Source organism: Pholcus phalangioides, unplaced genomic scaffold, assembly GCF_987345545.1.
Source record: "Pholcus phalangioides strain wild (caught in Gottingen) unplaced genomic scaffold, Ppha-v1.0 ptg000012l_1, whole genome shotgun sequence".
NCBI lineage: Eukaryota > Metazoa > Arthropoda > Arachnida > Araneae > Pholcidae > Pholcus > Pholcus phalangioides.
This window is the reverse complement of record NW_028301605.1, coordinates 20,692,479-20,706,900: the sequence shown is the minus strand read 5'-3', so window position 1 is coordinate 20,706,900 and position 14,422 is coordinate 20,692,479. Positions and strand designations below refer to the sequence as shown.

The 14,422-nt window shown below is 40.1% G+C and overlaps 1 protein-coding gene across 1 annotated transcript; it reads right to left on the bottom strand.

The window, feature by feature from the left end:
• Positions 1–528: 528 nt before the first annotated feature.
• On the bottom strand, positions 529–1,620 carry LOC149079856 (uncharacterized). The gene has a single exon (XM_089239936.1). The coding sequence runs from the start codon at positions 1,618–1,620 to the stop codon at positions 529–531; it is 1,092 nt and encodes a 363-aa protein (XP_089096062.1).
• Positions 1,621–14,422: the final 12,802 nt, after the last annotated feature.

Genomic DNA, 14,422 nt, shown 5'->3' with positions numbered 1-14,422 from the left:
CCGCATACACACTAAATTTTTCCCAATCAACATCTGTGCCCCACACCGGGGAAGGGTGGGCATAATGACCACGCTAAGGAAAAATATTTTTTTTCGATAAGTAAATATTGAAAAAAACTAATGAAAGTTTTATATAAGTTAGTTTAGATATTTAGGTTCCTGCAAAAAATATTATTTTGACTGTATTTCGATTAGTTTTGTTGGAGAAAATATTTTCCCGCAACCCTACCAAGTGGCCATTTTGCCCGACGGGGTAGGGCAAAATGGCCACCCAGTGGCCGATTTGCCCGATGTAAAAAACAACTGTTTGATTGCATTTTAAAGAATATTAATGTGTATTCTCTCTCATGAAAGCAATATTATCATTCAATACAAAGGTTGTGAAACTTTTTAGTATATTTTAAACTCATTTTATATAACTGAAACTGTTTAATTCATTTAAAAATTAGGTTTGGTGAGTAGGCTTACAGCAGATGAGGTGCTAGGCTTGGTGAATAGGCCTACAGCAGATGAGGTACTGGGCCTTGATCAGTCTCTAGACATGGAACGAAATGCATTGCTGGAATCTCCCGAACCTACTGTGAATGCTGTGCTGTTGTTACTAGAAAGTACAGGAAGTGCAGCATTGGGTTGGAGATCTGTAGATCCGCAATCCGTCAGAACAGAAGGAGTTTCCTCTTGACCTGGGGCCCGCGCCACCTGATGATCTTCAGCTGGTAGGCAGGCGACAGAGAGATCATGGATGTCTGCGGTAGCAGCTGCAGCGAAATCCACTTCAGTAAATACATCTCTGCTGATTGGGACTATACCACATCTTCGAAATCCTTTTACGGCAATGGTCGGAGTAGCTGCATTCAAAAAAGCCTCACCAAGAAGTCGCGACACCTGATATTGAGTAACTAGCCTACCAGGGTTATTTCGCAAGAATCTCTCAATTGCTTGAACATAGTAAGTGTTGAATGGCCCCATGAAAGGTACATCCAGGGGCTGCAGCTTGTGACTACAATAAGGTGTAAGGCAAACTACAGTGATATGATTATTCCTAGCTTTTTCAATGAAGTGGAGGTTCCTCGTGTGCGTAGCGTGTCCATCAAGTATTAGCAATACTGGGTCTTCTTTTGATGGTTTGGTATATTTCAAGAAATGATCAAACCATTGGGAGAATATCTCAATTTGCATCCACCCTGAAGTGTGACAAACAAAATCTGTCCCGGGTGGAGCACCATCTTTAAGTTCTTCTTCCATCCGCTGCCTAGGAAATATGACAAAAGGAGGAATAAAAATTCCCCCCGCTGACATACAAACTGCAAATGTACAGAGAACACCTCTTTCTGCAGATGTGAGAGAACCAACTTGACGTCTATCTTTAAGTGCAAAAACCTTTGAGGATCTTGACTGAACAGTTAAAAGTCCTGTTTCGTCGACGTTGTAAACCCTATGAGGAGGATACAAGTGACTTTTCTGCACATCCTCTAAAATGTCGAAGAATTTTGTGACATTTGTTTTGTTAAATGCTTGGGCTCTTGCTGCTGAGGTCACCTCTGGTTTTCTCAAGACAATTTCAGGATGGCGCTTTCTAAAGCCGGTGACCCAATCTTTCCCAGCTATTTTTTTTTCCATGGTTGAAGTTGTTAGAAATATTGTTCTGTTCTGCCAGTTGGTAAGCAAGGCTACATAAGTCGGCTACTGTAATTCCCAAAAAACGAACCTCCATATCCAAAAGATGATTCACAAGCTGCTTTTCTTGTCTTGTTCTTCATTAAAGGCAGTTCGATAATGTCCCAGATATTTTTTGTTGTCAGTAGCATACTGGTTTTTGTTTAAAATACGATGTTTCAGAGTGTTTCTTGGCACATTAAACTTTTTAGCAGCTGTTTACCATGCCATACCATCTTTTTTCACGGCATCGATAGCTTGTTGCATTTCATTAGGGTCCCAGGACTGCCGCGGGCTCTTCCTTTGGTATTTATACACCATAACCGTGTCTGCAACCAAAACAAAATTTGTTATTGTTTGCCAAAATAAGCTTGAATTCGCAGAGATTAAATAAAACACATCGTTATGTTTGAAAACAACATAATGATTAAAATAAATTTAAAAATTAAATCTTCTATGATTATAAAATAAATTTCGATAACTGGGAGTCTTTTTGTTTCTGTTATCAAGTCCAGGTTCTAGTTATCGAGATTTTGCTGTATATATATAGGCCTATATATATATATTTACCGTCGTAAATGTATAAATATTTTTAGTTATTGAAATTTTGTATAAAAATGTAATTAGAACAATAATTTATTTACATATTTTGGTAGTGACCATGATTGAGGGCAAAATGGCCACTGATGACCACTGCTGTGTCCATTTTGCCCTCTTCGGCGCCATTATATAAATGTGACTCCACAGCATAAACGGCTAACCCTAACTCTTACTTCGACAAATATATTTATAGCTTAAATCTTGTTGTTTCAAGGGGTGAATGCTAATCGCATGTATTAGGTACTTGTATTCAGTTAAAAATATAAATGAAACATGCTTACCTTAGATCAGCACGGTGAAAAACAAGAAAATGTTGAATGGTTTCCAAACAAATGGTCCGAACAGCTTTCAACTTCCGTATGACAATGATAGTGGACAAGCGGAGCAGTTGAGGGGTTTGACGCTTTGTGGCAGCACATTACGGGGAGAAAATAGCCAGTGGCAATTTTGCCCGCCATGGCCATTATGCCCACCCTTCCCCTACCCATTAATATAATTTTCTGTAATTTTCAAAATACTGTTCTCGGCATGTTGTCTCACTTACAATAATAATAATAATAATAATAATAAATGCCACATCATAGGGTGTGCTCTTTCTGTCTCTCTACCTCCTTCCTTAGCATGACTCATGTCTTCACCTTGACACGCAGGTGAGTTTGTACTTTTCTATGCAGACCTATACTTCCTTTTTATCCAATCACCGCGAACTCTTTGCTTCCCCCCCCCCATAATGGTTTCACGTTGGGAGCCGGCTAATAGCCGCCCGTAAATTCTTATTTAACTTTTTATTATTCAGAAAGTCAGTTACGAGAACGGAAGCTAGACGGTCGGGGGCCCGCTTGGGTGCCCCGGCCCAAAAGTCAAAAGAGACCTTTCGTCAAAGATTCATAAGCAACGGCTGTAATAAGGGAATGCCTTCTTCAGATCTCTTAGATCATCATGGTGGCCCGCAACCAGGGCCTGGCAGCGCCAGGCTATAAAACAACTGCTCTACATCATCTAAAAAAAGATTACCAAGAAGCGCCGCTGATTGCGTTTCTTGGTCGAAAAAGATTGCCTATCTACGAGAGTGAACTGGGCGGCCAGTATATTGGTATAAAGGCGCCTGTAGAGGAAAATGGACTATCACTGTCATGCATCTTTGAACGAAAAAACTGATCTGCTGCTCCAAGTAACGTCTAATCGTTGACGATTGCCTATAGTGGTAAATACATCACACTTTTTCATAACTGGTGGATATAAGTTAGTTTCATATTTCAAGGCATTCGAGTTCCCACTGCGTGATACTAAACACCGAATTCGGCTTTCGGAAAATGTGTTGTTCAATGTGTCCCATAAATTCGGAAACAGTTTAAAAATTCATAAAAATTGAAGGAATTTTCATATTTGAATGCGGTTTGTGAAAAAGTTATGCTAACGCAGAGGCGTGTTTTATGGATCAGGAAAAAAAATTAGTTTACGTTTTTGTCGATAGAGAGCATTGAGCGAAAGAAAATCACTAAAAACATGCAAATCAGAGTCATAAAATGCAGAATGTGCTAATCATCAACAGCTAATTTCTGAACTTTCTTGTTACTGGTGCTTATACAAAGGGATTTTATTGTGATGTTGATATTAGTGGAAGAGCACTATCGCTGAATGTGTTCGTGAGGCTAACTTTTCTCGCAAACCGCATTTAAATGATCTTCAGCGTTTATGAATTTTTAAACTATTTACGAATTCATAAGGAACCCTGTTTTTTTGCTTCAGCGATTCTCGCATCCTTCCCATTCGGTAATACCTGATATAATTTATAACAAGGAATTTGTTACGGAAAAACTTTGAGTTGCCAACCTTCAAAAGGCATTTAAATCAACAGAAATTAATTAAAATACACCACATAAAGTTATTTCCTGACCATAATCGATTTTTTTTTAAAAGAAAATATTTGAAAAAAAAATTAAATTTTTTTCTTGACTTTTGGGGAGCACCGGCCACCCCCACCCCCCCCCCATGCCCCTCATTTTCCCTTTCGTACGCCTCTGATTTGCGAGGCTGTCTTCCAAACAGACTTCTGGACCGACTCTCATGCACACCGCTTGATTCCCAGCCATAAAAAATGAGATGAATCTTAACAATAACCAAACGGCGGCAGGAAAACACTGAAATCCGAATCCTTTAACACCGCGATATCTATCTAGTTTAATGTGTTGGAAATTTACCTCGTTGCCATCCGCCGAGAGAACACGATGATTCATTCAGGGTGACAAGAGCAAATTGGGAAGGTACTGGAGAGTCTTCGATTTGAAACAACTATTAGACTCCCCGAGTTTTAATGATAGAATTCCCTTAATGATCCGGATGATTCTCACCGTTCGGTTGACTGATCACATTTAGAAGGTCATCAGCTTCCCGGACCACCCCCAACACCCCCCCCCCCCACCCCAATCATCCCTGGGTCCCACGAAAGTGCAAATTAACGTTGGCGATGATACACCATGACCACGATGATTTCGTTTTGGGGTTAAGGCTTGTGGGGAAAGGAGGGTGGAAGTCGATTTCTCGTTCGGGGTTATATTTCAAACCTTAATGATTTAAGCTAGAGCAAATGTAGGCAACGAACGAGATCGGGGTAGCATTGAACATTCGAATTAATGCCAGACTGATTGATCTCCGCAACACTGTGGCTCCGTGTCTCGACAGTGATACATGTATAACTCCCCGGATTGAAGTGTTCATTTCGGTGTGGTACAGGGGTTTCCTCTCTCTCCCTTGATAAATGCTAATTTCACGGATGAGGAAATCACTGGCTGGGAAATCTGACGCGATAGTTTCCAGAAACCGAGGTTGATATTATATAACAACGAGCAATAGTTCATTTACGGCCAGACATTATATATACATATGAACAGGGATGGAGCAAAATGTTTCACGAGGTTATTATTGCGACATGATACCGTTCCTATCATTATTCGAGCCTGCAAGTGTTTGAGATGATCGAAATGAGATTTCATCGATATTTATCAGGACATATCGCATGCCAGAAGAACGAGTGTGTGAATTTTAGCCTTTTTTTTTTTTTTTTTTGTCATCTTGTTGGATGCCCTATTTTGCTGAATTTCGCCTGAAACGTGAATTTGCAATTTCTATATTGAAACACGTGTTACTAAACATTCTAAGAAAATAACTTCCATAGTGCAACATGGGTAATGTAGACATCCAAACGTCATTTCCCAAGTTCTTTTTTTTTCAAAGACATCGCACATTCGTGCTTCTAGCATGTGATCTATGTAGTTTATTTGTGTGACCGTGGAAGAACTTATGTACGTGTCGGGCAAATCAACTCCAAAGTTTAACTCATCTCGATATCTTTTACTGCGATAAACCCCTCTATACACCGTTATTTTTCAAAAACCACTACAACAGCTTTCTTCATGTGAAATCAATAACACTATCTGGATATTATGTCGAGAGAGAACGTCTGGAAAAAGGTGGAGTCGACTGATCTAATGTATAAACGTAATGTATGCATACGAATTGACATCATCATCATCTTGCCCCCCCCCAGCAATAATGACCGTGCCCCCCCCTAGACTTCCAAGTCTATCTCCGCCTATGTACCACAGAGCAACAATCCTTTGCCCCCCTAAAACACGCACAGTAGCGTGACTTGACAAGTAGAGATATTGCGACCTCTCTTCACCTCAGCTAATGGCCTCCAGGTGGCGACAGTAGAGATGGACAATGATTTTTTTTGTTCAGACAAAATACATGAAATCAATAAGCTATCTGGATATTTTATGCCAAAGTGAACTTCGGAAGAATGTATCGTTACGAAGTTTACCTAAGTTCCACCAAACATAATATCCAGATAATCCAATATATATAATCATAATCCAATATATATGGCCATATATAATATCCGGTTCAGGGAACCTTTGCCCCCGACATCTCGCCCCGGTACATTTGGCCCCCCGGAAATTTCGCCCCTGACATCTCACCCCGGTACATTTGGCTGCCGGAAATTTCGCCCCTGACATCTCACCCCGGTACATTTGGCCGCCGGAAATTTCGCCCTGACATTTCGCCGACCCTGACCATATGAGTGACCCAGTCAGTAATCAAGTGAATCGGTAATTTACCCATTGACATTTCGCCTGCCCTGATCATACGCGTGACCATATGAGTGAACATATGAATGATAGTACAAGTGACCAAGTGAGTGACCACATGAATGATCGAGTGACTTGGACATTTACTCGTGCCATTTTGCTTCCCCCTAACCGCATGAGTGACGAAGTGAGTGAATACATGAGTGATCGAGTGAATTGAAAATTTTCTCCCGAACATTTCACCTGCCCTGACCATATGAGTTACCCAGTGAGTAATCAAGTGAATCGGAAATTGACACCCCTGTCATTTTGCCTACCTTGACCGTACGCGTGACCGTATGAGTGAACATATGAATGATGGTACGATTGACGAAGCGAGTGACCCAGTCAGTAATCAAGTGAGTCGGAAATTTACCCCCTGACATTTCGCCTGCCCTGATCGTACGCGTGACCATATGAGTGAACATATGAATGATGGTACAAGTGACCAATTGAGTGACCACATGAGTGATCAAGTGAGTGAATATATGAGTGATCGAGTTAAGAAATGAAAATGAAATTAAATAAATTTAATGAAAATTTAGCCCCGGACATTTCACCTGCCCTGACCGTGTGAGCGATCATATAAGTGCAATAAATTGCAATTTTTGGCAAAATTTAGTGATAAGCCGTATTCAGCATTGCAATTTCGCGCATTCTCCTCGATGATGCATGGTGAACCTAAAAATGAAGGTTTTTATTTAAACCCATCTGGATATCTAGGAAGCGTGAGGGGAGGGAAAAGGTACTTTGGGGGGATTTTAATGTTTTTGTTCAGGACGGTAATACCTCTTCTCAAAATGAAAAATTTCGCAGCAACCTAAGTTTGGGGAAATTATTGTATGCTTCAACTGAAAATTCCAAATTCTTAGTATCCATTAAAGTGTGAGTCACTTGGTCACACATTCACTTATGCGTTCCAACACTCAGTAACTCCCTTGATCACTCACACGGTCAGTCCCTTGATCACTCACTTGGACACTCGTACCGTCACTCACCTGGTCACATATACAGTCACTCACCTGGTCACATATACAGTCACTCACCTGGTCACATATACAGTCACTCACCTGGTCACATATACAGTCACTCACTCGGTCACTCATCTCATTCGTCCTTCACTTGGTCACTAATACGGCCATTCGGTCAGACACTCGGTCACTCATACAGTTAATCACTAGGTACCTCATGCGGTCATTCCCTTGGTCACTTATACGGCCATTCGATCAGTCACTCGGTCACTTATACGGCCATTCGGTCAGTCACTCGGTCACTTATACGGCCATTCGGTCAGTCACTCGGTCACTCATATGCTCAATCACTCAATCTCTCAGTCTTTCCCTTGATCACTGATATGCTCAATCACTCAGAAATTTATTAAAGCATTCACTCGGTCTTTCATTCCGTCAGCCACTCGGTCACTCATACGCTCAATCATTCAGTATTTCCCTTGGTCACTCATACGCTCAATCATTCAGTATTTCCCTTGGTCACTCATACGCTCAATCATTCAGTATTTCCCTTGGTCACTCATACGCTCAATCATTCAGTATTTCCCTTGGTCACTCATACGCTCAATCATTCAGTATTTCCCTCTGTCACTCATACGCTCAATCACTCACTAGGAAACTTACACCAGTATTCAATTAGTCACTCACTTGGAAACTTACACAAGCATTTAATCGGTCACTCACTCTTGGTCACTCATTCACTCCAACGTTCCATCGCTCAGTAACTCCCTTGGTCACTCACACGGTCAATCCCTCAATCACTTACTTGATCACTCATACAGTTAATCACTTGGTCGCTCATGTGGTCATTCATACGGCCATTCAGTCAGTCACATGGACACTCAAACGATCATTCACTCATAAATTCAATTGCACACTAGTTGATACGATCACTCACGTGGTGAGTCATTCTGCCACTCGCTTAGTCATTTGTACGGTCACTAACGCACTCCTACAATCCATTTCACACTCACTTGGTCACTCATACGGTCACTAGATCACTCATACGGTCACTAGATCACTCACACGGTCAGTCATACAGTCAATCACTCATACGTTCAGGGCAGGTGAAATGTCCGGTGTGAATTTTTCGGGGGCGAAATGTACCGTGGCGAGATGTCGGGGACAAAATGTCGGGGAAAAAATGTCGGGGACGAAAGTTCCGGATCCCATAATATCCACCTCTAACATTCTTTATATTTCACTCAAAATAATCTCCAATATACAGGGCGTTTCAGAAAAGAAATCACCCGATTTGAAATGCGTATATTACGAAGAATATTGAACACATTAGACACTTAAGATTAATTTTATATTGCATGGACAACCACAAAGTTTTTTTTACAAACCAAATTAAAGGTTCTCAATTTGCATGCACTGCATATGTGTCTATACGGTAGTCAAATTCATCCCAAACTTTTGCGAGAACCTTTGCATCCACTGAGAGTGGATTTGTGTGGACTACGTGCGAAACGTCGCCATTTTCGTCTGACAAGCGAGGACGGCCCCGGCGGATTTCCCTTTACACAGACAACCCGTGTCTCGGAATTGTTTATACCAGCGGTTCTCAACCTTTTCTGACTCGCGGAGCCCTTTTCAGTGGATAATTTCTCTGGCGGAGCCCTGTTTAACTCGAAGAGCCCTTTTTAGTATATCATTTATATGGCGGTGTCCTTTAGGCCTCTTTTTTGTTTGTTTATCGAATTTATTGATTTATTTTATTATTCTCGTGTGGCCGCGGAGCCCCTGGGAAGTGCACACGGAATACCGGTTGAGAACCGCTGCTCTAGAATAATTTAAGACATTGATTTTTAAAAACATTGTTGGTACTTTGAAAATCAGAAGTGCCTTATGTGGTGATGACGAAGCTCAAGTATAAAAAACTAAATTCCTCATTCAGCTTTGCTCCTTATAAAACCCAAGGAGACATCCAAAACAAAGGACCTCTACACAAGCAGACGAAAGGTAAGATCGTAAAAAGTGAATTTTTCCCTACTCCACTTTATAGTAATGTGCTGCCATCTAATGTCAAATTTAAAAGCGACTCATGTGGTGATAATGAAGTTCAAAGTCAAAAAAAACTATATTCTTTATTCCGCTCAGTTCCTTATGAGCAAAGCTCATAAACTGAACTGGAAATTCAAACTGAACGTTCGGTTATTTTATTTGAGCATAAGGAGACGTCCAAAACGAAGAGCCTTTTAATGAGCAGACGACAGACGGTTTGCTCGGTTCCCTACAAGCTAAACGGAACTGGAAGTTCGAACTGCCAGTTCGGTTATTTTTTAAGTACACAAGGAGGCGTCCAAAACAAGTGACCTGGAGAGAAGCAGACGACAGAGATTTTGCATCGAGCTTATATTACTCCGGCCGCCGCGACTGCAGCGACATCAAATGCAAGGAAATCAGGTGTAAACAAAGTTCCCGCCTGGCAATTTGCACATAGAAATGTACAGTTCGGTCTCTAAATATTGGGTTTCAAAGATTAAAAAAAAGGATAAAGAACTTATATAAAGGTGAAAAAAGGTTAAATTATTCATTTCATTAATACTGCAATCATTTCTTTCATTAATTCTTGAATTTTCATTCATTAATTCTGGAATTATTTCCTTTATTAATTATTATTTCTTTTATTACTTCTGAAATAATTGCTTTCATCAATTCTGGATTTGTTTCTTTCATTAAATCTGTAATTGTCTCTTTTTCATTAATTTTGGAATTATCTCTTTTTCATTAATTTTGGAATTATCTCTTTTTCATTAAGTTTGGAATTATCTCTTTTTCATTAATTTTGGAATTATTACTTTCATCAATGCTGAAATTATCTCTTACATTAACTATGCAATATTTTCCTTCATTAATGCTGAAATTATCTGTTTCATTAATTTTGGAATTATCTCATCGATGCTGAAATTATTTCTTTCGTTTATTGTTTTAAACTCCTATTTATGCCCTTAGGCAGTGCCGTCTTAAACGCATGCCTCCCCCCGTCCCGGGCCGTGCCCGAAGGGCCTCAAGAGAAGAGTTGCCTCGGAAAAAAGAGACGTAGTTGAATTTTTCGAGAATTTTTCAGTTAGAGCCTCCAGAAAATCCTTTGGCTCGGGGGGCCATGATGCTCCTAAGACGATCCTGCCTATCAGCCCCACCCTTGTGGGGCTCATGGAATTCCAGTACTTGATTCCTTTACTTCCATTAATTTACATTAATTAAACAAAAATAGCAATAAAAAATTCGAAAAATGATCAGTTATCGAATTGCAACGTATATTTGATAAAGAGATGACGATGAAACGCTTTAAAAGTATGACAAAAATTTATGTCTGTTCAATATGGTTCGAGCCACGATGAAGTGTCAGCAGGTGGACCACGTGCTAATAATTATTAATAATTTATGAATTTTGTAAAATTAATTCAATTGCCATTCCCTATCAATAGATCGTGTTCGATTACGATCTAGACCAGCGGTTCTCAACCATTTTTGACTCGCGGAGAGCCCTTTTCAGTATATAATTTTGACATCGGAGCTCTATTTGACTCGAGGAGCCTTTTCTGTATATAATTTTTATAGCGGAACTCCGTAGGCCCCTTTTTTTTAATTATCTGTCAAATTTACATATTTATTTTCCTTGTCCTCGGAAAATAAGTTGCAGTAAAGTTATTTTCTGTGTGGCATACGAAAGTGTTGCGCAAAAACTGTTTCACAGGGTTAAATAACTAACAAAATTTTATTCATCTACTAATCAATTTGCATCTTTTTGACCCGAATGAATACTTATAAATGTATTTTACTGTGCCAGTTTAGAGGAGATGTGAACAGTAGCATAAATTTGGTGATGACTGATGATGATGCTGCCTCTCGATATAACGGTAACCTCCCTACAACGATTTTTTTTTCCTTGGTCCGCAGAATACCATTGCATCGAGGTACATAAGAGACATTCACTGACAAAATACATGGTCTTGCATGGTCATGGGAACCCTTAGTTCCCTCTGTATGATGCGCAAAGTTTCGATCTCTCTGGAAACACCAATCTGTTCAACGAGGACGACGTATTGATGCTTTACAGAGAATCCACGTCAAATGCTTGGAAAAATATAATCAAATTAAATTTTATCAAGGTAAATTACGATCCAAAATACAAATGCAAAACTTTCATACATAAAAGAGATGTAAAAAAATGAAACTTCGTAATACTTTGCAACACGCATGCGCACTGTGTGCCTCGAAAGAAAGGCGAATTCATTGTCTTTCACATTTGAACAAGAAACTGGTTTTGCCGCTCAAATAGTGATGTACAATCGTTGAACAGAAAAAGCTGGAGCGCGATTAGTAACAGCGATAATAATGGCATCACGCTTGCGCTCAAAGATGGAGGACGTGTCAGCCTAGGGTTTCAAGGAGCCCTACCTATACTTACACCACGTGGAAAATTTTCAAGTTTAAAATGGTGAAAAGTTGTTAACAAAACAAACGCGCGCCGCGGTGGGATCAATAATTCCTAAAACGTGATTTTGCTCATCAGTAGGGAAAGAGAAACCTGTTTTGATAACAGAAACCTCTATCTAGAGCTCCTTAAATACGGTACTGACTCATCCGCCATCTTTGCGCAAGAGTGTGACGTCAATGTTACCACTATAACCAATCACTCAGATCCCCGATCCTGCTTTTTTTCAACGATTTATGAGACATTCGGAGCGGAAACCACGTTCTTAACTCCAAGGTGGGTGACAAGCCTGCTCCCTATTTTAGAGGCATCTTAACCCAACCTAAGAACAGAACATAACAGACCGAGCACTACCAGGCTCTGTCGCTTATATGATTTTACCTCATTGCCCAGGAGGACGTGATCGTTCCGGAGAAAATTCTGAAAATACAAGGAGGGAAAAAATAATAATTAGGGTCCCTACTATGGTATCTAATTGACCCATAATCATGTGTGTGTGTGTGTGTGAGTGCGTGCGTGCGTGCGCATTCAAATTGACAATATACATTCAAATCAACGTGTATATGCTCTACCATAGAGCAGGAACCACGGTAAAATGATGAGAGTGGTGGCTTATTCTCTTCAAATGGGCAAGCCTGAAAGTTGAAGTAGTAATCTATAAAGGCCCAACAAACAATTCACTCAAATTAGTGAACATTATTTTACTGGTGTAGGCTAGTACGGTTTGTATACTAAATTTATTTACAAGAAAGGAATAGAAATTTACATCGTGTTGGGGAAAACCGTGCCTACAAAGCAACACACACTGGTTGGACGACATCGCAACTACTTCTTCGTTCGAACAACTCTCCAACTCACGAGAGCGGATCTCGGACGCCACCTACATTAACGAGGGTGGTCGGCCTTGACCTTTACACTGGTCTATAAACACGTTGGAATATGGTGATAAACACTCCAACGACACGCTCTATGTGTGTTTGCTACAAAATGAGGCTTTTTTGATCACGTGATATTTCCCCCTTTTTTTTTTTTTTAGGGGCATACAAGGTAGCCAATATGGCGACTTCCTGTGCGATTCATGGAAGAAACAAATCTATATTAAAGAAATATAGAAATGAATCGTTTTTTTCTTCTTTTCAATGGGAGCCAGAAATTTCGAATTTCTTTTTAACTTCAGGTTATCGATCGGCTTGTTTTTCCTTCAAAAAATGCTTGAATAAAGCTGCGGAATTTCTTCAATGTAATTTATATGGGCCCATAATTTAAAAACACCCTAAACTATATGGATTGAGATGCAATTGGATAATATAAGACAATACGGCTGCATTAATTCTCATTTTCCCGCTTGAAAAGATATAAATAAAAATTTGAAATCAATGTTATTGCATGAATATCCATCTCAAAATTATGTCTGGCTCATTATTTTATATTTAATTTTCTAGGTTTCGTATCTCTAAGCGAGCTTAATATTTCGAAAACCAAAGATTCAATTCAATTTTTAAAATTATTAATGTGGCAGAAAACCCCACTAAATTTCCGCATTTCTTCGCTAAAATCTGCAATTTTAACATTGATCTCTATGGGGATCATCCAGTGCAGTGTTTCTTAACCTTTTTCAGCTCATGGCTCCCTATGGATCACATTTTTTTCCCGTGGCCCTCTCGTGGCCCCCCTGTCCTATCCAGGGCCCTCTCTACCCTCATCAAAGATTGAGATACTTTTTTTTCCATTATGAATGAAATTTTAATAAATCAGATCAATCTATGGAATCCTGGCTAGGCACGGACTCAAAAATGGCGGATTATCATCTCTCCCAGGAGTCAAATTACATGTTAAAAAACAGTCTGTGTAAAATACGGTACGATCCAACGAACACGCACGATAAATCGACACTCCCAACACATCAACCGTTGCTCTGGCGGCCCTCCATACTTAACTGGAGGTAACAGATGAAAATCATAGTATCAGATCCCATATAGTGCAGTCCCCTTCCCTCCATTGTAGACATGAAGACACGAGTCATGCCCACATAGACCCAAGGGTTAAGATGACCCTAGTTCTATGAACGGATCTGATGAATTCTGAAAGTATTAATATTTTTTTCAACCATGCTTCACTTTTAAAGCTTTTTTTCCTCTTCACAGCTCTCTATGACTCCCTTCACCACCTGTCGTGGGGATCACCTTTCTTCTGATTTTCTCCAGTGGTCCCCCTAGAATATCCCAGGACCGCAAGGGGGCCATATGGCTCCAGGTTGAGAACCGCTGATCCAGTGTATATCCCTCGGGAGTGATGCTGATGATCATCATGACGTCTATCCGAAAAGCCTCATACCGAGTACTGCGACTGGTGATAATTGCGTATTTAACACAAAAATCCTTGTTTCTAATTTTTCATGATTTTCAAGTCATTCGCAAATGGCATCTGGAAATTTTGCGTCTTTCAATGCGGTCTTAAAACAAAATATCGTGTCTAATCTCTTACCACCGGTTCGTGAAACTCCCCCCTGTCGGCAAAAGTACGAACCACAATGATAATCCACAACAAAGGAAAGGTGGGGGGGGGGGAAACAAATGACTTCT

What these genes read in the sequence shown, in the direction of transcription:
- LOC149079856 (XM_089239936.1), bottom strand. Translation starts at nt 1,620, where the DNA reads ATGGAAAAAAAAATAGCTGGGAAAGATTGGGTCACCGGCTTTAGAAAG.